The 27,440-nt window shown below is 46.3% G+C and overlaps 1 protein-coding gene across 1 annotated transcript in view; it reads left to right on the top strand.

Moving 5' to 3' along the window:
• The first annotated feature begins 3,511 nt into the window (after positions 1 to 3,511).
• The window catches only part of AdoR (Adenosine receptor), a 124,043-nt gene continuing 100,114 nt past the window's right edge, over positions 3,512 to 27,440 (top strand). Inside the window, exon 1 of the mRNA XM_089573648.1 lies at positions 3,512 to 4,340. Within this exon, the coding sequence (XP_089429774.1) occupies positions 3,750 to 4,340 (591 nt within the window). The 5' untranslated portion in view covers positions 3,512 to 3,749. The remainder of the gene's footprint in view (positions 4,341 to 27,440) is intronic.

Genomic DNA, 27,440 nt, shown 5'->3' with positions numbered 1-27,440 from the left:
TGAGAGACGCCTTAGTGAAGGGCTCCGGAAATTTCTCACCACCTGGGGTTCTTTAACGTGCACTGACATTGCACAGTACATGGGCCTCCAGAACTTCGCCTCCATCGAAATTCTGCCGCCGCAGCCGGGGTCGAACCAGCGTCTTTCGGGTCAGCAGCAGCCCGAGCGCCGTAACCACTGAGCCACCGCGGCGGGTGCTGCAGCATGGATACGATAATAGGTCTCAGCCTACATGGCGCGTATAAATCAACGTGGCACAAGCTGCTATCTACACTGGCCTTAAAAACACTGCTTGCCGCCTGAAAACCTACTTCTACATCAGCAGTTTCCTCCTGTCGCGTATCGCTTCCCTAGTCTTTAATTCTGAGTACTCCCCCTCATACACCCTGGATAGTTTCGGCACTCCCCAAGGTTGCCCGCCCCCCCCCCCCCCCCCCCCCTCTTCTTTCTTTAATCTGGGCCCGTACGTACTTCTCTTCGTTCCATGCTCTACCTCAACTGCTTCCTCTACGCTGATGACATCATCCACTATATATCCAGGGGCTCTGATAGTCACATCGAAAATACCCTCCAAACACCAACATGGTCGTAGAACGTGCTGCCGCCATGAACTTCCCACGGTGCCCCTACATATCTGAACTCCTGCTCTTCCCGTCACACCACAGTTATCGACACTCTCTGTATATCACTGTTTACATTAATATTCACGACATTCAACACGTCCCTTAAATGCGGATACTTGGCCTTTTCATTCAGGCCACCCGACTGAACACTTTTACTCTTCAAACCCTTCGTACGCTGTCGATCATACCCTCCGCCTCATATGGCGCGTGTCTAACAACCAAGGAGTTCTCCAAGAATCGGAACTCCTTCGTCTTGTCCACGTCTTCGTCCTTAGCAGACTTCATCACCGTCGTGTCAATACGCTCTTGTTATTCCCTCTAGTGTCTCCACCGAACGTCCTCTTCACATCGGGATCGTCAATACCTTCTCTGAACAGTTAGAGGCTCATCTCACCTCCCAGTATGCCCGTCTTGCCTGTGCCACCACTGGTCGGCATATACTTCAATCCCCACCTTTCGATTTTACTTCGATTACTCAGGCCAATCACACTACACCCTATCACATCTATCCGCATCTACACATCCCCCATTAACCCAAGAAAATGCGCCCTGTTCACCATCCACAACGACGTCGAAAACTGGCGGAAGCCCTTCAAAAACGCCTTTACAACGCCACGGACGTGCTCTATGTCGACGCGGCTGAATACCTTTCCGGACTCTCCTATGCCCTTACAGCCGTTGCTTCCAACACTTCCTCTACTCATCAGGCAGAGGAGGCGGCCCTCGCTCTAGATGTGACCACTCCCGGTACTGCCACCATTGTCAGTTATTCTAAATGAGCCATCCACAATTTCGGCGTGGTCGGGCATCCCGTACAACCCTGTCCTTTCTCCTCAAGCGCCCTCAAGAAACCCTCCAACCCACTCCATGACCCTTCTTTCGAACCGCGCACACGCAGGCCTAGCTGGTAACTAGGCGACTCAGGCCGGCTACCGAGGTTTCACTGTCCGGGTGCCGGCCACGGAGTCCGGCTCTGACCACGTGACTCCGCCTAATGCGCGAGACTTCCCCCTCTCCTCTCATGACATATGTCACCATTAACGCCACGGTCCCCATATACACCCCCCTGCACAGCGCAAAACCTCTCTGTGTCGCGAGATTCTGTGCTGTCAGTTTCAGACTCGCACTTTTCCTACTCCTACCTTCTGCCCCCTCGTCCGTCCAGCTGTCTATCCCTGCTCGGCTTGTAATTTTCGGACCGGCCAGAGCCAACCCCTCGTCCATATCATGTGAGGCTGTGTGCATAGTCCCCCACCCCCACTGCCAACTTCGATTCAATCTAAGGAGCAGTGGGAGGCTGCTCTACGCAGCCCAGCGCCTGATCTCCAGCACAAGATCCTAGATTGGGCTCAGAAGGTAACAGAGGCCTAGCAAGCATAGGACCCCCTTTCCCTCACCCGCTGCTCCCCTCCTTGTTGGGGTAAATAAAGTTGTAACTCATCCATTCTAATGCAGCGTCCCTCAGCCCCAGTTAAACTCTAGGAAGCCACAGTTGCGAGTGACGGCCCGCAGACGCAGTGCGGTTTTATTTTTATTTTTGCCACCCGTGGACACCGACGAACTCGACTTTCCATCTTTCTCTTTCCTCGTTCATTGACGTTAGCCCCTCACAATGTCTAAAGCATCCAAAATGCCTGATTAACCTCCCGGCTTTCCGGTTCTTAGGTATGCCTTTTTTTCTTTCCTTAAAGCGCAGCAGAAATTCACCATTTACGGCATACTATACCCAATGTCGCAGCAAACACGAAATAGAAGCAAATAACTTCTTAAGGGTTAACGAAGCTTCGAAATCTTTGAAACAGTTACTGTAGCCGACTTTAAATCTTCTTTGAAAGGAATGTACGGAAAGCGGTTTTCTACGATAGAAACAACTGAAACTTGCCTGGCGTGCACCTACGTACAGCGGTGCGACAGAAACCTGCTTTTAAACACATAAATTCACGTAAATAAATAAAAAAGAGAAAAATGTTCCGATGTTACGCGGTAGTGTAGCAATCCTCTCTCGAAAGATACGGCACGTGTTTGCTATAAAGTCACGGAAAGTATTGCTCAGAAGCACCATAATTCTTGTGGTAATGTAGCACACGCTCACGCACGCACGCCGCACGCACGCACGCACGCACGCACGCACGCACGCAACGCGTACCAGCTACGCTCACAGGCGCGAAAACACGGGCAAGATATGTTGACCTCACAGCCACAAATGACGAAAGAAAAAGTAAAAGGCCCGGCTGCACGTGGAGTTCCCTACTAGGCTTCCATCGCCTGATCTGTGGTCCCTACATTATGTCGTGACGCAATCGTGCGGGGTTTTCAAAGACGATAGCCGAAGCGCCTTTTCCAGGATTCTTTATTTATTTTTATTACCAGCATTAGTGTATGAAATAAAGCACTTCGAACAAAAGGGAAATTCGAAGAAAAGAGAAATTCTAAAGGAAGCACTAAAAGTTAAGGTTTATGAAGCACCGTCCTGCGGGCCATAACGCCGTGCTTCGGACGCTTGTTGCGTCGATTGCGACCTGTCTGAAAACGTATAACAGTGTGAAATATATAATACGAAGCCAGACACCACTGAACCTCGCCGGTAGGATTAAAAGATGGAAGAATGGGAAACCTTGAAGCACGTCGTTCGTTATAACTTAAATGTACAACTGCTTATTATATATTGTAACAGCGGTTGCTGCCAGTTGTCAAAATTTTATGAAACTTATCCGCAGAACTTCAGCTTAGCTGGCTTGGAGCTAACGTCGACTCCTTACAACACACGCAAAGAGCAGCGAATGAGAGGAGGAGCTGCGAGAAGCCACTCTCAAGTGAGCGGACGCAAGCCGTTTGCGCAGAAAAAAGAGCGCGCGAACCGCACAAACTTCAGTGGCGCTGCCGTCAGCGCGCACGCGCACTCGCAAGCTTCGTCCTCGGCGGCGGCGATTTGTCGTCTGCTCGCGGCGCTCCCCTCGGTCGGTGCCGGCTTTCCCTCGCGTCTGCGCCGCCGGCGTCGTCTGCTCGCGCAGCTGAAACGCGTCAATGGGTTGAACTCCGCGTGGACGGCCGGGGGCAAAGTTTTTCTTCGGGGCGTCGCGGCGTCGCATATGTCGCCGCCGTCGCACAACACTGCCACCACCCCTTATGGCGGTCTGGGAAGCGCCGGTGCTCTACACGAGCGTCGAGGCCACCGTAGCCTTCCTGGCGACCGCCGGCAACCTCGCGGTTCTCGTCTGCTTCGCGCGCGAGCGTCGTCTGCGACGCCGGCTGACCAACTACTACATCCTCAGCCTGGCCGTGGCCGACCTGCTCGTCGGCGTCCTGGCCATACCGTTCGCGGTGCTCACGCGTGCCGGAATGCCTCACGACTCGCCACTGGCGTGCGTTGCGATGCTCTCCTTCATCGTCGTCCTGTGCACCGTGTCCATTCTGCACTTGGTGGCCGTGTCCGTGGACCGCTACTGGGCCATACTGTACCCGTTGGCCTATCAGAGGCTCGCCTCCGAAGGCGTTGTGCTCAGCGTCGTGCTGGCGTGCTGGCTGAGCGGCTTCGTGCTGGGCTTCCTGCCCCTGCTCGGATGGCACGACTCCGAGGCCGCTTCGAGTGGGGACTGCCTCTTCCTGCCCGTGATGAGGTACAGCTTCCTGGTGTTTCTTTACTTCGCCACCATCGTGTACCCGGCGCTGCTCATCGCCTTCTTCTACATCCGCATCTACAGCGTGGTTCGCAAGCAGGTACGTCCGGTATCTAACAACCGTCCCCCACGGCGCGCGCGAGGGCGAACGGCAGTGTTTAGTTGTTTGCATAGGGCCACAGAGCAAACAGTGTTTGCGCGACAAGGGTCCCGCCAGCGTCGTAGCGGGCTCAATATAAATGTTTATGTGATGGCTGCGTCATCAGTTAGTTATGCGGCATGCTATACGGGAAAGAGGCAGCGAAGTAAGTGAATAAGCAGTGCTGTTCGTGAGTCATCGTACGTAGCATCGATTCGCGATTGGTCGACGGCTTCGCTTTATTCACTGGGCAGTGGCCAATCACGTTAGTAGACGAAACGACACCGAAGGCACCCACTAGCTGTCTACTTGGCAAAGCCATGCGCCATTAATTAAAAGGAAACAACTGCTACAGAGCGAGTTGTGTGCAGGCGTCGGGTTAATATATAGGTATACAGCGTGGCTCATCGACATGCATTAGTTCAGACGCGTCCAAGGGCGCGATAAAACATAAAGTGTTTGCTTACTTTTTTAAATGACGTAATTCTCTGAGTAGAACTGTATTTCCGAGTAAGAAAAGCGCTTGATATGATGCGTTCATTACGCAATCACTGCTGCAAAACCCGAGTCTTCATGTGTGCAAGGCGCGCTCTAGACGTACCGGCGATTAATGGCACTCTCGAGCTAATTTCGTGTCATCAAAACGTATTGGCCACTCTGCCAGCGAAGACAGCTTGGGAGACCTTGGGAGCGACGTCGTAATTATACGGGCTTATACGACATCGAGTCGCAATTAGTGGCTAGTAAGGCGAAAAGAGACCAAGGCTCGGAGGAGGAAATCGCGAACGCAAAAAAGGCAGCCGGCCTGCGATAAAATAATAAATAAAATTATAGGTGTAAGGAAAGGATTGGTAGCTCGCTAAGTGCGGCTTCAAATTCTACTTGAAGAAAAACAAGCAATGAAAAGTAAAGAATTGTTCTGAGAACAGCATGACGAAAAGTCGCGGACAGTTTTTCGCTCGTTGTCGAAGTGGTTTAGGTTTACAAGTTAACTGTTTAACTCGCTGATTCTACGAGCCTCTTAGGTAATCAGAGCCTTTCTTTCTGTCCTTGGAGTCCGTCCAATTCGCGCGCTTGAGGGAAGCTTGTTTACACCCACCGGCAGATTGAAGGCGTCGATTTTAGGGGCCGATATTTTGGAGACGTCGACGAGAACTCGTCCGTGAATTAAAACCATTTGAGAACGGCAGGCTTGTGTTGCCTCGGAAAGTCTCGCTCTTTAAACGATTATTACCGCTTATAAGTTAAGAGCTCTCTAAGAGCTTTCCTAGAAGCTGATGAAATGTGCAGAAAAAGCGTTGTTAAGTACATTAATTACATGGTAACATCGTGTACGAGGAAGACTGCATTTAAGGAAGAACGAAGCAACAAGCACTGAAATGTCAGGCTACCTCAGAAACAATACAAAAAGGAGCAGCTCAGCAAAATTTAGTGCCGTGAACTTTGATCGCACAAATTATCTAGCTTTCGGAGTGCCACCATTTCTCATGCTTAAGTGCCGCTCTGGTGTTTTTTTTTTTTTTTCTGGGTTGTTTTAGCACTTGCTCTTTCGTCGTGGACTCTTTCTTTGTGAGCCGTATAGTCAGAGCGCTATTGCCGCCGTTTAGCCATTTATACGCATCGAATAATCAGGAAATGGGGTGACTATGTTTTCCGCTTATCAGTGGAAAAAATTACTTCGAACGCTACATTTCCCGCGACAACAAGTTGCTTTGAAAGCTTTTCTCTCTCTCTCTCTTTTTTTTTTTTGCGTCACGCTAATGAAACATACGGCTTTGTTTACGCCCGCTGCGTACACAGTTCTCGTCGCGTAAAGGACTAGTTATTAGTGGCTGTTTTCAAAGCTTCAGTTTTCTGTAACTGCCAAATTTCATCGCTGACTTCTCGCTGACTTCTCGCTTTCTTATGTTTATCTAATACGCGGTGTAATCAGAGCAAGCAATCTTCCTCGAAAACAAAAAGAAAGAAGGCAAAAAAAGAGCAACGCTACATAGGCAGATTGTTGAAGAAATATTTAGTAGTTGCTGCGGAAGAGTGTTCAAAAGTCAGAAACAATAAAGAGGACATCAGTGTACATGGCTCTGAGTTTCTGAACTCGGCACTCTAGCAACCATCCTTCAAAGCTATTTGGAGTTGTGCAGACAGGCACTGTTTTCCATAACGTGGCAATTTGCTGGTGCTTTTGGAGGATAGAAAGAGGCAGCGAGGGAGGGGGTAATTAATAGTTAAGAGGCTGAGCGTAATGACCTCTAGGCACTTTTATGCTTCCCCTCGCACTTGGATTTGCATCTTTCAATGAGAACGCACAGAACGAAACAAAATTCTAAAGTCACGAATCTCCGGCGAATTTAAAAAATTAACACTTCATAGGTAAGAGCGATGTTAACTGAAGGAAAACGCTCATTTGTACATTGAACTCGAGAAGATACCAAGCGGGCCATCAGTCTGCAGAAAAAGGGCTTTGAAAAATGAACAAACACAACAAAATGTTTTATTCTCACTTATACGTCGGTAAACAATCCTCGACTGCATGCATGGTAAAAACTTTTCTCTTCGATTCTGCTTCGACGTGATCATAAATTTAAACAAAGACATTTAGATTGCACATTTCGCAGTTCGTTTATACCTTTGCATTACGCAAGTTAATGTACCCACATTTAAATGCTAACGTCAAAATTTTGTTAGTCCGCTAGAATGTGATAAATCGACGTGTCGCAAATTATCAGCCATTAGCATTTGTTCTATATTCTTCAGCTTGGTTCGAGTTATGTGAAAGACCAAATAGAAGGTCTCGAAACAACTCGAAGGGCAAGGCACACTAGGCAAGTTTTTATAGGACATATGCTTTCTTATTTATTCCGAAAAAATTGTAAGAAAACGAGGAACCAGGAATTTTCGGACACTGGCTGTAAGTCGCGCATTCGAGCACTATTTTTCTTTACACATCTCGCTCAGTGATGTCAGACGTTTTGACTGGAAACCGCTGGCTACTGAGAGCATGTCTACATCAAACTTTGCACTCATTGTGTTCATTTAGAAATGAACACACGACGCGCGAAGGGTATGGCGGGAATTCGCGACACTTGGCATGATCATTACCAGATAGGCAGTGATGAGCTTTGTAACGCGCGCAGTTTGGTGGACCGGACTCTATTCATATGCCCTCACTTGGCTGGTTACGTCGTATATATGAATAATATTCGCGCTCCACAACGCGTTCCACAAGAGAGCACTGGAGAGGAACTGTAGATTCCAACTTGTCGCCCATTCGTTTCGTGTTTCGTCGGGCCCTGTAAACAAGGCTGCGTAAGCTACGCCTACACGAACTGCTCAGTTTCGTCGATGCGAGGGGCTGTTTGGAGGTTTCACCACGAGGGTTTATCGTAGGCGTCTTAATTGCGATGCCTACAGCAAGCATTTTTTTTCGGTGACTCAGAACATACAGGGAAGGAGAAAGAAAGAAATATAAAACGAATAGAGCAAGGCTATCCGAAGCGCTAATGTTTTAATTATGAAACCTTGTTGGGACAGCGCGGCGGTAGCAAGTGGTAATGAACGAGAGGTCTGTTTGGAAAGAGGGCTACTGTGGCTCTCATTGCAACAAGTTGTTGACCTAAAATTCGCGGTTCCTTCTACGTCGCAGCACGAAAAGAGCTGCGCGGTCTATGCCCTATACGGACGGCGCTAATTGACACACGCGATGGAGCTTCGTATGCATGAGACTTCACGGGAAAAGGTTTTCGGGGGGGAACGCGGAATTCATTACGCGATGGATGAAAAGAAGGCGTGGTCATCCCGCGACCGATGCTGACGCAGCGCAGGCAAGGTGGATCGGAGTGGAGAAAGAAAGGGAACTCGGCCTTGTCGCATCTAATTGAACGACCCGGAACGCGGACAAAAATAGATGGCGCTGCGGACGAGGACGCTGTGGTTGACGCCTTATAATACATTGGGGCGAGGGTTTGCCCGTTAAGTCAGGAGAGACACGACAGGGAAAGAAGGTTAAGAAGACAGCGGGGGATGTCTCGTCTACGTCGTTTCTGTGCCTTTTGTACTGTATGTTTGCGCTTGAAAAAAATAAATAAAAAGAAACCGACTTTCTTCGTACGTTAGTCGGGTTGGACAACAATGACTCCATGAAAAGTAATTTTTTTTTTCGTAATACAATCAGTGGCTTCACTTCACAGAAGAAACGATTAGCATACAAAACGCATACTTCGTGTTTCAGGTTTGTGATGAGTCGGCAACCATAATGTGAACACGTGTATGTGCGTACGTGCATGTGTGAGTGAGTACGTGCGTATGCGGCTCAGAAAATTACTTCGCATCAAAGAATGCGTAGGTCCCTGTGGTGTAGTGTATACAAAACCACCTCCCCGACGAAGAAAAAAGGAAGACATCGCAGAAAGTCAAATGAAGCGTTAACTGATGCGGAACGACTTGTAATAATATATGTTGTGTCGACACGTTTGCGCTATGCTAAGCACGCCACGGCCCGCACGTACGTAAAGCATTGGAAAGGGACATCACCCGACTTCAGCACCTATAGCCGCCGCGGTGGCTCAGTGGCTATGACACTCGGCTGCTGTCCCGAAAGACGCGGGTTCGATCTCGGTCGCGGCGGCCAAATTTCGATGGAGGCGAAATTCCAGAGGCCCGTGTACTGTGCGATCTCAGTGCACGTTAAAGAACCTCAGGTGGTCGAAATTATCCAGAGCCCTTCACTACTGCGTCCCTCTTAGCGTGAGTCGCTTTGGGACGCTAAACGCCCCATGAACCAAACCAAACCAGACTGACTGCAGCACCCCGGCAACTCGGGCGTTGCTGAGCGATTGGAATGAAGGAAATAAATGGTTGATTAAGAAAATTTCAAAGGAAAGTGGCCCGCATACAGACTAAGCATAATGATTGACTCATTCAGTTTACTAACAGCCACCGCATCGCTCAAATAAAGGTTTTCTCATTCGTGTCATTAATTGAGTCCATGCTGAGTATTGAGCACAGAAGCTGAACCTGGAAGTTTCACTATGGTGTTTCGTCGCTGTGGTTTAGTTAGTCATTTTCATTTACTTTTGCGCTTTCTGATGATGCGGATGTTCAATTTTTTTTTCTGCATTTGCTTTATGCCCACTGAAAAATTATGCATTGCCTAATATTTAGGGTATGCTATTTCAAAGGGTCCGGTGTTTCCAACTGTCCTTTCTGCGTTATCTTCGGTGGTCAGAACCACTCCCCTCTTACCCTCTTTTCTTGAGTTAGAGCACATCGTCCCGTCCAAAAATTGCAAGCCACTGGAATAAAGATACCGTGTTAAAGTTTTTGCAAGCCACTATTTGCTGCCACTATCCTCGTCCCCTGTTTAGGTTGGATCATATAGTCTCGATGGCTATTGTTATTGGCGAGCGCTGAACCAATTACGTGTGTTTGTTACGTCACTAAAGTTTTGTGAACATTTCCGAAGACTTTTACGCAGGCTGATATGGCTGAAATTTCCCTTCGCGTGAAGGAACAAGCTTGGCTGTTGCCGAGCCCGTAATAAAAGGGAGAGTCCTTGCAACAAAGGATAGCTCTTATCATTATCATCACGAGGAAGCCCGCGACCATGAGCGCGTTAGAAGCGTCGCTTTCTCGGCGCTAATTGGGGCTGCTTCGAAACAATAGCGATTACGCTCCGGTAAAGCCTTGACCATTATATATGGCTACGCCTACCAAGGGAGTTCCCGTCTAGATGCAAATGCGTCACGCCTCACGCTCTCTGCGGCCTTTTTATCGTCCCTGGTGGCAGTGCAGTTAATCGTCCCTAGCGCTCGAGCTACGCCTACCAGGCTCGCTGACGTCACACGGAGTTGTACATTGCGTAGTTGTACATTGCGCCATTGTAAGACAAGGGGACAAGAGGTATAGTTAGAGTGTATAGCGATTGTTCTAGTACACTTTTGCGAAACATCTGTAGTCGGTTAAAACTTAAGACCGCAGCGGCTTTCCCACTTCCATCCAATGGCGACGGCCAGTTCTCATGACACTGCTAGCGCGACAATGCAGGGGGCGGCGCCACAATGGACAGAGGGGTCTATCCACGAATATATATAGGGAAGAGATTATCCCCTTACATCTACCACTCCCTGCTTTGTCTCACCAGCAGGGTCATGAAAATCTTCCGACGCCGTTGGCTGGGAGGGTGTCCTTTGAAGGGGAAAAGCGGCTGCGGTGTGGTACTTGTTCGCATCCCCGTGTCCAACTGTGAACGAACTTACTCATGTTGTGACGCGATTACGCGGCTACCTCACACAACTTTTATACGTGCTGCTGTAGCCACAGCACCGCTCTCAGCGACTAAAACTTATAAGCTACGCTACGCGCTACATTGTATAAAAGTTTGTTGGTCCGCACGCACGTTTGTTTTTTCATTCATTCATTCATTCATTCATTCATTCATTCATTCATTCATTCATTCATTCATTCATTCATTCATTCGTTCGTTCGTTCGTTCGTTCGTTCGTTCGTTCGTTCGTTCGTTCGTTCGTTCGTTCGTTCGTTCGTTCGTTCGTTCGTTCGTTCGTTCATTCATTCATTCATTCATTCATTCATTCATTCATTCATTCATTTGTGCGATGTCAATGCACATTAAAGAACCCCAGGTGGTCGAAATTTTCGGAGCCCTTCACTACGGCGTCCCTCATAGCCTGAGTCGCCTTGAGACATTAAACCCCCATAAAAGCTATTAATTAATTGATTAATTCCTTTATTTCAACGAATAAACTGTACAAGACATAAAAAACATGTCGATATTAGACAAATTAATGGTTAATTGATGACGTAACAAAGCAAGCTTAGCAAAAACAATGAAGTACGGTCACTGACAAAGTCAGAGAATAGTTAGTCACCTTTCCGGACCCGTATAGGTTTTATGTTCACACGGAGACGCCCTTTTCACCACTCTAACTTTCAATTCAATGCAAATTCGTGTGATTTCAATCTTATTGATTTATTTACTAATCGTTCATGAGGTGCGTTTGGATCCTCCTGTTGATAACTCTAGGTGCTTGCATTGGCAATGATTCGAGCAACAACGGCATCGTCAGGTTCCTTTCTTTCGCTCTGACTGATGTACACTGGCCCACTATAGATGCGGTGATCGTTGTCACGGAATGGTTGCGCCAGCGAAATGACAGATTGGTTATTCTTAGCCACGCCGTACTCTCCCTGCTTAGGTCGTGAAAAAAGATTGCTGGTTCCTCCGACTTAACAGAGACTTCAATAATTGCTGGGTCATGGTATCTGCTATCCGCCGAACGGTCGTTAACGTTCACTATATATTTCTGCGCAGCATGATGGGAGACACATCCACAATGCTTAAGTTGTATTCTTTAAAAATAAGACGGGAGCTGCCGCTGACACCGAGGGCGCGTACGTGATCTTGGCTTGTTTCTAAGGGTAGCGCTTGTTTTTTTTTTGCTTTTTTTTCCCTGAGGGTGCAGGACAGAACTTCTTTTATATCCTTGGCTCCCTCGCTAAGCCAAAGCAAGCTCAGCCTAGCAATGAACGCAGGCCGGCGTTCCAATTTCTGAAAGTCTGGGTGAACTTTCGAATACGGCGCCTGACTGGAAGGGGCATTAAAAAAACGAGAACTCGGGACGAAATCCAGTGCACTAACAATTAAGTTAACGAGAAAACTCCACGCGCATGCTCATCGAAAGCCTTTTTTTGTTAACTTCGGTGATTAGTGCGCTCTCGTTTTTGGTGCCCGGTCTGGTTGTGAGCCGTGTCTTAAGCCTAACTACGAACAGATCCAATGTTGCATACACTCTTAACAGAAAGGAGTAAAAAGGGAGTATAGTTGTCCTCTAGCGCACAGCCTTTTGTAAAAGGGTGCTGAAAGAGAGTTTACTCCCTTTTTACTCCCATATAGACGTATTCGTGTTTAGAGTGTACTGCTACCTCACGGACCCCTTTCCAATAGCTCCGGCGGGTCAGGGAGGTCGGGCCGGGGGAGGAGCGCCGACCTTCCAGCGTGCAAAAAGTGACGAGAGGAGAGGGAAATGCGCGAAGACAGAGAAATTCAAATTTTGACTACAGATAACTCAGCCTCTATAAAACGCATTAAACAATTCTCGCTGGGCACTATTCGTGAAGCGGGATGTTTTAACACCCCAGGCACACCGCAAACTTATCAGAGCCGCTTTCAGGGCCCGTTTAAGGCAAGGGCTGAGTCGATAGCGACGGGATGACGATCATGATGGCGAGGGCGAGTGTCACCAAGTGACGCTCTTTCATAAGGTAGCAACATGATTGACCGGAGGACATATCCACGCAGACTTGACTATCGGCATACACAACGAAAAACACTCCGGCAAGTGATCACTTTCACGAGAAGAGTTTCGCGAATCGCACCGCTGGTTGGATACGGCCGCGATCTAGCGCGAATATGCAGGCTTTCTAGTGTCAGAGCTTATCGGGTGGCTTTCGCGCTTCGGTGAGTCTTTCGAAGGCGGAACTCTGGCTGGCGCCGGCAACGTTGATCTGAAAGAACGTAGATGTCACCAACACCGCGTACCCGCGGGCGGCAAGTCGCTGCTAAACTGATAGGGCCGCCGGGTGTCGTTGTCGCCTTGCCGCTTCTATGCACACTGACAGGCGACGAAGCGTGCATCCGTCTTTATATCCGCTTGAATACAAACCGCACGGCTCCTGCTGTTACGGCCGAAGCGAGCGGAACCACACGAGCGGCATGAGTTAGGGTGATCAAGCGATACGAGTTAGTGTGCTCACGCAGGGGCGCACTAGGACCAAGGACAGAAAAAGAGCAAACAAGCACCGGATGCTGCTATAGGTGTAAATGAAGAGTAAACATTCGTATGACACCGAGGGAAGATGAGTCCACAACACATACTCGTCTGTCTTCGCTGTCCCACGTGTCCTTTTGCGTTTCTTTCACCTATACGCTCTAAACAGCTGTCCTCTAGCGCTATCCTCTAGTGCTCTAGAGGACAGTTTACTCCCAGTTTAATTCCATAGATCCGCATTCGTGTTTAGAGTGTAAGAACACGAGTTACACTCTTGGAAAGGAGTGCTGAAAACTCCTTTCGACAGAGTAGACGCTTGTCTGTTATTTCACTCCTTTTGCCAGAATCACCGCACTTCTGCTAAGCTCATTACCAGGAATTGGGTACAAGCAGGTTCAATTCCGCTGACTGCCACTACGTGGAGCATGGCTTTGAACATTAAATAGCACGTTGACGTTATCTGTGACCTAAGAGAGAAAGAGAATGACCGAATGGCTGCATAGCAGATAGTGCGATAAGCTGAGAGGCACTAGCAGGCTGCTGTCTCGAATTCCTGGCAATGATAGTGCAGCACACAACCTCTGTAGGAGTGGACGAACTGCTTCTATGTACGAAATTTCAGAAAAAAAAAACAGGCCGCAGTCGGAAGACGGGTACGCGACCTCTTGAAACGCCACCGCTCTTTTAATACGTGTGCATGCTTATCTTGGAGTCTCGCTGCTGCCTTTCTTCCTTCGTACATTTTCTGAGCTATAGCGGTCCAATTAGCCAGTAATTCACATTCCGCTACTGCATTAGAATTCGCATAGCTCAATATGCGATGAAACAATCCAAACATTACGTGCACATCGCAGAAAACCTTCAGTCTCAGTTTCACGCCGGACGGTACGTTGAAGGCTCACCCTTCGTGAACGGAGATCACTCGCGTCCTGTTGCTTAAGTTATTGTATCAAAAAGCCAGTGTATAGCTCTCACATCGAAATAGCACTGCAGTATGAAGTATTTAGAGCGACGCTTGAACCCTGAAGATTTAAAAGGTTTTGACCAAAGTGCTGTGCTTGAGCCGAAGTATTCGTCGTTTCTGAGAAGCGTTTTTGACACGAGAGCGTTAAGGAGTTCGTGAGGTGAAAAAGCCGGCGTTGTCGGCGTCGCCGGCGTAGCCTCACGTGTCGCGTCGTTAGTGCCAGAAAATTTTTTGGCGCACCAGCGGCGGAGGCATTGCGTAGCTTGAGAGAACTGAAGCCTTCCACTTCTCGCGGAGGCCACCAGGAGCGCTGTGAGTGAGTGCGCAGACAGCTCTACTCTCTACTGAAGGAGGCAATGTAGCAAGAAGCAATATAGGTGGAGTAAACAGCTGAAAAAGAGAGTAAAGCTCTCGGTTTACTCTTTTTGAGAGAGTTCCTGTCGCTAGAGTGTAGCTTGTCAAAACGCTGGTGTAATATTTGTAACGGCAGTGTTTTGGAATCAGCATAAGTTTGTCCTTTGAACAAGATGAATAAATGAACAGTCCTTACGTTCGAGTACATCTGCATCTCTGACTCCATGAATGATACTTGTTTGTGAGATGCATGTAACTGAAGGACGGAATAATTATGCATCGCGGCCGTGGACTGTGGAAAGTGGGGGGAGGGCTCTTGAATTTCCTCATTCGCACAGAGCAGCTGTAATGCACGCTGCATTACTTCCGGTTTTAATTTTCGGATTTGACAGAATGGGCTGCACTTTAAAGCCTCTTCCTCCGGTTGGCTTTTTGTCGGTTACTTGCCATGTGTCAAGCATTATGCAAGCTAGTGGACTTTCATGCCACCAGTTCTGACGTCACCTGCTGCAGCTACCGACGGACCTCGGGGCAAAAAAATAGTAAGAAATTAGTCATTCCAAAACTCTATTATACACCGCTTTCTTTTTATTGCCGACATTAAGGAGGCAGAGAAGATAAAGATGGCGGGGTTAGCGAGGAGAAGGTATGGGTTTGCTACCCTGAACTGGTGGAAAAGGAAGGAGAGATACTAAGGGAATGGCGAAAAGAGAGCTGAGCTATAAAAGAAGCATTCAAAGAAGGAACTAAGAAATTTCAGGTAAGTCATAGCTTATCGGGTAGACACTACGTCGGCTTTTAGTAAGTGTAGCAGTAACACTGAAAGACTGAAGTTTTTTCTGGAGGTAATTTTTGGAAATTGTGCAATGTGAACAAATCTAACGATTCCTTCGTGACTCTGCTGCTGTCACTTACACTCGATGATTCTCTTTCTGCAAAATGCCTAGAATGAGCAGTCGGGACGCAAGTGAAATCCTCTGGTTCACTCGAATACATGTCGTTCGCGCGTGTATTATGCTTTATCGGCTCCATTCGCTTCTAATATTTCCACTACGTGCGAAATAATTCATGCAGTGTCTCGACGGTTGACATTTATTTTCCTAGAAAGAGAAACCTCCATGTATTTCCACCAAGGACGTATAAGACGGTTACCTAATAGGGGAGCGAATAAAATACACACACCTACAAAAACGAAAAAAAAAAGGATATGCATCTCACACCCATCAAGCAGCACTGTCTGCGCCTTACCTCGACCTCTTCTCTTTCCTTCTCTTTCTTCCTCCTTTGCTCATGTATCGCTATATATATATATATATATATATATATATATATATATATATATATATATATATATATATATATATATATATATATATATATATATATAGCGATATATATATATATAGCGATATATATATATATATATATATATATATATATATTGTAGCGGCCTTTATTGGCAAGAGATGACTGGTTGTTAAGGCCGGTAAGAGCGGGCAAGGGCAGGTCCGGTCCCGGAACAGTTGATGCTTTTGCCGCGCGTCGGTTCTGCTGCTTCAGCTGCCGATCGTCTTCTTCTCGCCTCGCGCCGCGCATCGGTTCTGTTGCTCCGTCTGCTAAGCGTCTTCCTCTTTACAATATATATATATATATATATATATATATATATATATATATATATCCGCCGCATGTAGCGAAACATGAGAAAGAGAGACAAAAAGAAGGGAGAAAAAGAGGGAAGGAGAGGGGGTATGCTAATGCTAGTGGCAGGAGCTCCGTGTGTAAACAGTTTGACAGTGCTTGCTCAACTCGCTGCCTACTCCTGTATTGGAGAAGCCATTAAGCATCTCGCAACTCCTTAGCGCGTGAATGGCAGCTCAGCGAGCGACACAAAACACTTGGAGCGGAGCTCCAGCATCTATATAAGGCAGCATGAATTCGACCTGCATCGAGTTGCTGCTTTCCTTCCCTTATTTCCCTGGGCGCCGACACGCTACGCGCGGCGGCCAATAAAACTTCATTATAGAACAAGCAGTGCACCAAATGTCCCCACAGCCTACCGCCGCTGCTGACCCTCCCCTGAGGTGTAACTCTGAATGAATGGCTACGCAAATGCAGCGTGATTGAGCATTATTTCCGAAGCGGCTGCTGCATGATAAAGGACTCAATTCGCTTACGTCCTGAGGCTGCCTTTGGAACGAAAGGAGTTCTCCCCTTAAGCCTAGAAGCACAGCCGAAGCACTTAAACGAAAGCGTTAATTTATCAGGCAGCTGCTCGTTCGCGCTCGAGCGAAGTATGTTTTTTTTCCACGATAAGCGTAGCCTGTTCAGTGACATAAAGAAACAACTAAACAAGGCAATAAAGAAAGACTAAAGAAATATATAAAGAAGGAAAGAAGAAAGAAAGAAATAAAGAGAGAAATTAATAAAGAAAGAAAGAGAGAAAGAAGGAGAGAAATAAAGAAAGATAGAAAGGAAGAAAGAAAGGAAGAATTGACAAAAGGCAGGAAGGAAGAAAGGAGGAAAGTAAGAGAGAAAGATGGAAAGAAAGAAAGAAATGAAGAAAGAGAGAAAGAAAAAGAAAGAAGGAAGGAAAGATGGAAAGAGAAGAAAGAAAGAAAGAAAGGAAGAAAGAGAGAAAGAAGAAACGAAAGAAGGACAGAAAGAAAGAAAGAAGAAAGTAAGGAAGAAATGAAGAAAGAAGGAAAGAAAGAAAGAGGGGCGCAAACGACAGTTCGCTTTATTTTAAATAAATAATAGCGTGCCATGAAAGACATATCGAGCAGCAGCGTCGAATAAAAAAAGGAAATAACTAAACTAACTGAAAAGAACGAGTCTAACAAGTCGTTAAGATAACATGAAACTTTAGCTGAACGGTAGCAGCAGACACCGATGCGCATACTCTGTATATCCCCTGTCTCCATCCCCTTTACCAGTCTATTGAAAGGTAGGAGCCATACACGTGAGGCGGGGCCCGGCTGTCCCCATGGCAACAAGCTCGAGAAGTAACCGGTCGTAGTGAACCATGATTCCGCAGGGACTATGTTCCGCAGGAGAAATTCGCGCGCTTGCTCTGGGCTCTCACGGCAGAGGCATCGGTCATGAAATATGGCTGCTATGGGAGCCCCCAAAGCATAAACGTCAAAAATCAGGTACGCCATCACGTTTCGCGTGTCGAGTGCAGCATTAATGTACGCACAGTTACGGCACGTTTCAATCACGACTTATCCATTTCGCAATTCCAGCCCAAGTCGCCTCTTCGGAGATTCATAGCTGTCACCCCTTTTTTCTTCACATCTTACTCTTTTCACCTCTATTAAAAAAAATAGAAAAAAAGAAAGCATAAAACTCGGGCTAGGGAGACTACCTCGCTTAATAATCAATAATCGCCGTCTTCAATCAACCGGAAGCGATACGAAAATACGAGCCCAAGGAAACTGAGAGAGAAAGATCGATGCAGTTTCGAGCTGTAATGGGTCGAGAAGAGTTTTAAATGGTAACTGAGGAGAACCCGATCCGATTTTTGTTTTCAATAAATATGAATTCTATAGCCCTGTCTGGCTATGTTGACATTTGCCTGGCAACAAAAGACGCATTTATTGCTGAGAAAAAAATTGACTCAATTTTTGTTTATTTTTTTCCGCCATCCAGCCCAAATCGGTGACGTCAAGACCCAGAAAGATTCGGTTATCAATGTCAGAGAAGGAATGGCGGTGCAGCGTAGCCTTAGAGATCCGTTCCCTTCCTCCTCTCCCTCAAAAAGTAAAAATAGAAACTCTCGACGAGCCTCAGTTAGATTGCGAAAACGGCAGATGGTGGCGACAGCTGTATTTTATATTTAACTCCGTTTTCTGCGAAAATAGTCTCTTTGTAATCATAACTGAGTAATTTATCGATACGGGCCAACTGCTGTTTGTCGTAAGCATTGAAGCACTCCTTAGCTGTCATGTGAATAGCGCGTGTTTCACCCAAAATATTCTGCAGTTTTTATAAATTGTCTTCTTTGAGTTAGAAGACCACTTTTTTTCGGCACAGCGTTGTCAGCGATGTGGTGCATCAGAATGGAGCTAAGATGTGCTAACTAGAAGGCTAGTTAACTATTACTAATTAGTTAATTTTTAAACTATGACTGATAGTCTACTTATTTATTGAAAAGCGTGTAGCACATCTTAAGTACTATCCACATCAGTATTTAGAATTTCGAAAATGCAGTCATCCGTAGCACTGCAGCCCAACAAAATTTGGCTATTTCGACGTGTTACGTGCTCTGAAGAATTGCTTTGCCTCCAAGCGTCACGAAAGCACATGTATTTTGCGGCTATGTCGGCAAGATTTTTGTGCCACAGCGCCGAAGGTAACATCGTTCTCGAAATTTTAAAAACCAATATGGATATTTTACTTACGCAGGTCACAGACTTCTGATTAAATAAGGAGACAAATCGATAGAATTAAAAAGTTAATTGTTCAGTATTAGTTAACCAGACTACTAGTTAGAGCGTATTAGCTGTATCCTAATGTACTTCACCGCAGACCACGCTATCCAGAAAAAAAAAGCCCCCTTCTAACTCAAAAAGCCCATTTAAAGAAAGTTGCCGAACATCGCAAATGAAACACCCCGTATGCACTCAAGTGAATTCCTTATTGTAACGATGCTTTGTTACCATTATTCCTCGCTGTAACAAAGTGGCCTCCAACGAGGCAGGTTATGTACCGGAAAAAGCGTAATGCCTTTTTAACCGTACGGTAACACAATTTCTAACTAACATGACACAGCAATGGATACGGCAATCCTCGTTATAGGGGAAGCTACCGGAGCACTGAAACTGCTTGTTATATATAGCCATCACTTTGTGATATAGGATGGAAATTACACTGCCGCATGGTTCAAAGGCAGCTACGCTTCTTTTGGTGCATAGTCATTTATTTGCAGTTTCTTCCGTTGCACCGAGGCTTGTCAATAGCAAGGCAACGTAATAACGTTTTGACAGCGCCGACAAAAAAAAAAAAAAGAACTTGTTGCTTCGTATGGCGAAGTTCAAGCAGAGCAAGAACTTTCTATTTTTTTATAAACCTAGTTTTTGTGGCTGTTTTCTGCCGTAGTGCCGGTAAGGCACCAGCGCCTCCTTGGGCTCAAGACTCGAAGTTAGTGCACGAATTTTCGATCGCTGTCGTGGCTGTCGAAGTTTGTGCTGAGTAAAGGCTGCACTGTAGAGAGACAGGAGGCATCCATCACCACTTGCGGGACAGCTCCGGGCATGCCCTTAAGTAAAAAAGAAAACACTTTACTCTAGCATGTTGAAATACCTCCTTTCTTCCCCTGCAGCCGTGGTTCCCACCGATAGCGGGAGGCAACAGGCAGAACTGGGGCCGGTTAGGGTCTCCACAGTGTGTCGTCGTTTTGATGGATTCGCGAACCTTCACGCTTGTGCGAGCCAACAAAGCTGTCTCTCGCGTGACGAGGATGCCGGTAGGGTTATCAGGACCGAGCTCCGCACAAAGCTACTACGAACCACCGCCACCGTTCACGGTCCATTTGATTCCTCAGAAAGCGAGGTGTGTATGTGATCTCAGTCTTTGCTGGAATGTTAAGGACGGCTGCTCAGCATTAATTGTATCTACGTATTCGTCGTATTGTAGTGGATTTGGCAGTTTAGCGCCGAAGTTGTGGAAAACCGAACGAAAGAGAAAGAGAGAGAGATAGAAGAAAGGAAAGGCGAGGAGCTTAATCAGACAGTGATTGGTTTGATTTGGTTTATAAGGTTTAACGTCCCAAAGCAACTAAGGCTATGAGAGACGCCGTAGTGAAGGGCTCCGGAAATTTCGACCACCTGGGGTTCTTTAACGTGCACTGACATCGCACAGTACACGGGCCTCTAGAATTTCTCCTCCAAAGAAATTCAACCGCCGCGGCCGGGATCGAACCCGCGTCTTTCGGCTCAGCAGCCGAGCACCATAACCACTGAGCCACCGCGGCGGCACTCAGGCAGTGATTGGTCGGCAACCCTTGCAGGTTGGAAGGAGGGTAATGGCGTGCGAAAGATAATGAAGGTAGGAATGAAGGACCAGTTAAGGTCGTAGTATGTCCCTGTTGTCCTCTGGTCTCTAACAAGAGGCGTGAACAGTGAGTCTGCAGTTAGGCGCTGAAGTTTGACCCCCGCCCCTCCTTGAAACTTGAAGAGTGACTTCATGGCCTTCCTCAACACAAGTCAGCAACAAACGACTCAGTGATTCTGAACGTCAGTGTCATTCTGTCATCGTTCTCTTTGTCCTCATTTCCGCCATAACTGCCCGTATTCAGCGACGGCGCCCTTTGAATAGCGTAGGCGTGGCAAGGATCCTAATTTCCGATGACACTTAGGCCATTTTCGCTGCTTTTTCTTCGGATGAGCTCACGTTCTGTGGTCCCAGGGACTTTGACAATAAATACGCAATGAATGCCAGGAGAAATGCAAACATTCACCATCACACCGAGTCAGCATGTTTTCCTAAGTTCGTAGGTTTCCGGGAAGCCGTGCGCGTACGACCCGCCAAACAATCCATTCGAACGTCTGGTGACACAAAGGGTAACCGACAGGGGTACAGCTAGTGAAAACAATTTTTTTTATGCCAGATGTCGGCTTCGTTTTTCCGCCACCAAAAATTTAACTAGCAATAATAAAAAAAAAAAACGAGTCATTCGTTACTGACTAGTAGCCATACATGTGGGCATTTGTTTTGTTTTGTTTTTTTTCCGCTTCACACAGTTTCCTCACAGTCGAGTTAGGCACTGGTCAAAACACCGCCTGCTGGGGAATGCTGACAAAAAAACTGGCGCCGAAATTCTTTATATAAATGAGCCCATGGCGTGCATTTTATGTGCCGCGAATACGTGAAACTAGGTTTAAAGGGTCGACGATATGCAGTCCACCTAAGCGGTTATTGCTGACCTAGGTCACGCAGGGCAAATGAGAGGGCATGTGTGTCTGGTAACTGTCTCACTTCTTTCGAATATTTTGCTCCAACTTTTGCCTTTTGAGGGCTCATCGACGGATAAAAACTTATAGCTTTTACGCGTTAAGAGCTTTGCTTTGTGCTTTACTATCGGGGATTTGGTTATCATGTATACGGCTTGCCTAAACCGCTTCTTCTCAAGCGTTGAAAAGAGATGAAACTTTGTTGTGTTACTGGGCTAGTATGTTAATGCAATCAACTATTCAATGAAACAAGGCGCTAAATCAATCGGCAATGGTAAGAATCTGTTGCACTCTGCATGCAAAATGCAGTTGTTTTCCGTAAAGCAGGCCACCAAACAGCAGTACGGAAGAGCGACACTTTTGAGTGGGCAGCCCAACTGCCTCCGCAATCACCAACATTTTTTATTCATTGCTTAAGCATCAGGCGAAATACAAATCGCTAGCGTTTAGAGAAATTGCGCCACTTTCAGAATACATACAAGCTAAAGCAGAAGAAAGAGTACGTTAGAGTTGGGCACTGACAAAGTTAGGTAGACATTAAAAGAAAATAAATGCAGTTCCCTTAACCGATGATAGTGAACTATCGAATCTGCGCTCAGCAAGTATGGCAGAAACAGATTGCACCCAAGTGTCCGACCGACCATTATACTCCAAAGCTAGCCGCCAACCGCTCGTCGATGTCATTAGAGGCGGAGTCACAGATGCGTTAGCACAGCTGCGGTATGACTTATATTTCCAGCGAGACGCTTTTGTCAGCGCCGACCGATGATATAGGCGGGGCGGCAAGGAAAGAAACTAATAAGAAGAGGTGTTAGAGGAGAAAATGAAATTTCCTCGGAGGTGCCTGTCACGATTCAGCGCGAAATCAAATTTTCGTACAGCGGTTTTCGCTACTTCAAACAAGATTTATCGCATCAGCCACGTCGCGTAAGGGACTACGTGATGTCGAGTCCGCGTTACATAACTTACATAAGCTGTGGATAATCTCGTTCCAGACGATGCGCTCGAATCCCATTTCTCACACTTCGCAGAAGGCATGTCGCGGACTTGTGAAAACGAGCCAACTTTGACGCTTGCTGTCGCCTCTAAGTATACACAGAGCCTCTAGCAACTACTTCCAGTGCGGATTGCACTAAAAGCACCCCCCCCCCCCCCCCCCCCCTCCATCCATAGCGGTGCACTTATGGCAGCGGCGTCAACCGCATCGCGATGTCAACATGTTGCCTTTGCTCGTGATAAACAAGTGCCTCTCTTTTCGCGTTGCGTGGGACTCTGAAAGTGAGGGTGAATTTCTCAAGTGCACATTTGCCCCCGAGGAAATGCGCGAGTGATGTTTAATATCCTAAGTATAAGTACCTTGATTTATGGCAGCTTGCTGCGTAGCATTTGGGGGCGTTTTAATTCCCGCCACCAACACTTCTAACGATAAGCGAGTCGGATGGAGGAAGAACTTCGGCTAATTTGTGTACTTTCTGAAATCTCTCACTTTGCGAAAGTACATACGCGGGCGTTCGTTTTCTTATTATTTTTTTAGTTCTAATTAAAGAGGCAATGAATTTTTACGTGCTAAAGCGTTATTGCGGGCTGTTTGGAATATCGTAGTGGAGGGTTCCGCAATTACTCCTTCTAAGCTCCTTCTACTTTCACCAAATTCTCAGCACAGAGGTTTTTAATGCGAAAGTATTTCTAGGCTATGTCGGCGAGGTCGTGCCACCAAAACGTGTCCGCAAAACGTGTTCGCAGCAGTTGTGACGGTCTCAGAAGAGGTAGCATGAAACGAGTGATTGTAGTCTGATTGTAGGATGATTAGTTTATTAATTAGAGCCAAAAATGTCGAAAAAACGTCGAAATAGCGCGGACGTCGAATAGTGAGTGGACGGGAAAACAATCGCTAACGGCAAAATAGTGGGAAAATAAACAAAGGAGTGAAAAAAAGTTTGAAATGAATTGAAATGTCTGTGATGAGTGGTAATTAAACGAACAAAAAGCTTTATTGACATAGAATAATTAGTTAATTAATTCTCAGCGAAAACCACTGGACGGTTGAATAGGCTTGGTGGGTACATAGTAAGTAGACGGGAAAAGCAACCACCACGCCAGATTTGAAAAACCGAAATGGTTAATTAAGATAAAAGAAGGTATAATAAGAGTACATAAATCGATCTTTAAGTAAAGTATATGATCATTACGCCAATTCGACAGTTAAATTAATGAACAAACAAAAATCAAATGATCAAGACAGGCAAAGAGATGCGGCGAGTGCCGAGGAGGCGTCAGTGCGTTCGCATTCTCCCAAAGCGGGTCGCCGCAGTGATCTCTAATTTTTATTGTGTTTAAGCCTTCGAAATGCGGCCGCTGTTGCTGTATCATAGCCATGAACTCGTGTTCAGTACATACCCAACAATTCTGGACAAAATTATTTTGAGCAGGAAACTGTTTGTGAACGCAATTTTTTCATAAAATGTAGTATTTCAATATAACAATCAATATATCCGCAGATCACCCGACGGCAGTTTTGTTGTTTTATTAGCGTTTTTGCTATCGTTAAAAGCGTTCTCCGTTGGTTTTCAACGACAGGCTTGACTGTTCCAAGCGATGGATGGAAGCACTTTAAAAGAAAGATTTTGCTATATATCAAAAGAATAGACCATTACTTTCAATATTTCCATCACAGTATCTTACAGTTTTTCAATTTTCATAATTTTTGTCCGCGAAAGTGGGAGATGAGCCACTGCGGCGGGTATTTCTGCTTTCCGCATTTAACTTCCATCTTAAAGGTGGCGCTATTGCTGGCAGTTTCTGCATGTGAGGGTTCAACAAAATTGATGAAGGTGGCTTGATAAAACCGCTAAAACGGCAAGTTGAATATTTTGTGCAGGAAAAGAAAGACGTGCCATTCCTGAAGATAGCCTTCATTGATGTCTGGCCCACTGAAGATTCAACTTTTCATCGGTTAGAGAGGCGCGTATTGTCTAAAACAGCTAAATACGCACGTTTATTAAACGAGAATTTCTTCTCACCGAGGCAGTGTTCTAAGTCTCGAACAAGAAGTCGAAAGGGGTCAGATTCGGAAACAGGTGTTGAAGAACTAATTTTAAGCCTAATGTGTACAATTTATACAGTGCGACGGCTGATTGATGGGATGGTTCGGAACAATCGCTTTCATGTGCACCAGTCAAAGGTGTTTTTTTTCAGCTCTTTTTTTCTAACAGTTCGTTAATATCGCATAATAAGCTTTTATCATTGTTTCACGCTCCTGAAACCAGTCTTGACTGCACCAAGAAAACAGTGGCATCTGTCTTCCCAGTCGACAAAATGGACTTTGTTTTCTTTGGAGCGCAATCACCAGGACTTGTCCCCTGCTTTGCCTGTACCACTTCGACGTCGTTCTGCAATGGTGAACTCATCTTTTGTCTACAGTCTCGAAAAGACACCGAAAATCTTGCGAATTGCGTCTGAGCGTTGCCAGAAAGCATATGGAAACATGCTTACGCGACTCTTAGCCATCCCGGCACCCATCGCACGCACAACTTTTCCTTGTGCAACTCTTCCTGCAGGATTTTGTTATTCACGCTCGACACTCCAACAATATCAACAGGCTTGTACACTTTTATTGCGCCATGTATAATGAGGCAACGGGAATATTTTTCCACGACCTCTAAACACATGTGACCTCAAATGGGCGTACAGAGTGGGTGTCATCTTGAGTTAGGTAAAGGTACCGAACTTGGTTTGTAGCGAAAGCTACATTGGACGCGAAATTGCGATTTCGCTGTGGCGGTGTTGCGAGGAGGCACAGAGACCGACCTTGTGCCGTTGCCTAGCAACCGCCGCAGCTGGCGGACGCCGCGCGATCGCCGCGCCATCTGGCATGACGTCACACCGCGCGCCCCGCCGCGGAGCCGCCGCCGCAGTTTGGTATGACGTCACACCGTGCGCCTCGTCGTTGCGCTCGCTTTCGCTATGTATATTGTTGCGGGAAAGAATATATTTACAAATATTTACAAATAGAAAAGAACAGCTGCGAGCGGCACCGAGAACACAGTCCGAACTTCGTTGTCGTCTTCTACTCTTCCCACTCGTGCCATCGCTCTTTGTCGTCGTCGTTTACCCGCTTCAATATCATGGCATAGCCGAGCTAAGCCACTGCCATTTTTTTTGATCTACAACGCACCGTTCACTTCTTCTAATAAAAATGCTTTAGCACTGAATGCAACTAACTTCCCTCTCCATTGCTATGGAAGGTGCCGACATGCTCGCTTCAAACGCATGCTGCTTATGAAAGACGGGGCGATTCTTGCTGATATTTGGCCTGAGCTTGTATACAAGCAATACACGCCAAGAGTGACCTCATCGTACCGTGACTTCTAAACAAAAAAAAGCTGCCAGTCTTTAAACGCCAACTATCTTACGGCGTCACAGTGTCACGCAGTATCTCTTATAAAAAGGCTCTATAGTCCGTCTACAGACTTCTTATAGACTCTATTGCCTTCCCAGAGATATTTCTTTTTGTCTATTCATAGCCTATAGACTGTCAATGACAAAAGTCTACTAAAAGTGTATGGCCATAAATCTATTGATTGTCTATAGGCTGTCTATAGCACCTGTATTACCTACAGAATGGTCTCCAGGATTTATCTATATAGAGTCTATAGACGGTATAAACAGCCTATATACTGTCTAAAAATTTTTTGTAAAGGTTAGGCGCTGAATCTCGGTAGTATTCCACATGTAAAAATAATGGAAATTTGGCTTATTGGCTGTGGACGTTAAAGGACGTTACACATCAAGCCGCCGTTATCAATTTCATCGGCAAGTCGGCACGCCAAGCAATAAGATGAAGTGAAATAACATAAAAATATCGCTTCGTTATACGACTCATAACCTGTACAGGTGCTATTTATCGCCTTATGCCATTGTATAGCCCAAGTTCTGTCTGTTTCATAGAGATTTATTTTTCTTTCTACTGGCACATCGTCATTATTGTCGTGGTGGTGACTCTCTCAGTCCAGTTTTCGGAAACTTATTGAATATATCAATCTGTCGACGTATGCTTTTGCCTGCTTAGCAGACAACTGGTAATCAGAAGTTCGCGGGCGGCGTCTAAAAGAAAGCAACCTGATTATACGTCTAACCTCACCTAAGCTCGATGACCTAGTCGCCTGATCCAGCTATTTTACCCCGAGACCAAAGCCGCGAATCTTGAGTGAGGGGTTAAAGTAAAGGGCTTATCTTGGAGTCACCCTCTCGGAGTCTGTTATCTGAAGAATGAGGTGTTTCGCAATATCAGCCAAGTCGGTAATGGCAGGGTTATGTTATTTAATGTCGTCGCAGCCGTCCCAGTTGTCCGGCGTCGGCGTCTGCAGACGACAGCTGAGAAGAGCAGTCATACTTCCTCAGCGAAATGGCGCCTGTATGAAGGAGCACCACAACGTGTCATTATGTAGATGTGCCAGCTTTCTTTCTCTTTTATCCCTGCTCTGGCTCAGAAAACTATTGGGAGAAACTTGGGGAGTTCTTGGCTGAACAGGGAAAAAGTCAGACTTTTATTTCTGCACATGCTACAGTGCTAGCGAAATAAACGCAGTAGAGGGCGTATTTAAGCAGATGCTCATGGTCTTGGCGGAAGGGGAGCAAAATTTATCAGAATGATAAAATACTTGTCTCGGTGATGTCGCTACGGAAAGGCTGCGTTTATGACAGTCTAGTTCCCAGGGGAAGCTAGAAGTGATTGATTTTGTTGAAATCCGAAACGTTGACAACGTTTGTCACTGCCTGGTTTGAAAAAGGTAATCGTTAGATGAAGGAACGAAGAGACGAGATGAGAGATGAAAGACAAAACTTTCAGCTCTGAAAACCCTGATGTATTCAGTGCTGTGACGAAATTTGGATACGGACCTCCGTGGATTCAGAATAAAAAAGAAGCATGCTGAAAAATCGTGGACTAGTCAGGCTGATGGAGATGATGACATGATTGCGCTTTTGACAACACTTAAAAGCAAGAGGG

Source organism: Amblyomma mixtum, chromosome 2 (assembly GCF_055824585.1).
Source record: "Amblyomma mixtum isolate Tamu chromosome 2, ASM5582458v1, whole genome shotgun sequence".
Lineage (NCBI taxonomy): Eukaryota > Metazoa > Arthropoda > Arachnida > Ixodida > Ixodidae > Amblyomma > Amblyomma mixtum.
This window is presented reverse-complemented; position numbering and strand designations above follow the sequence as displayed.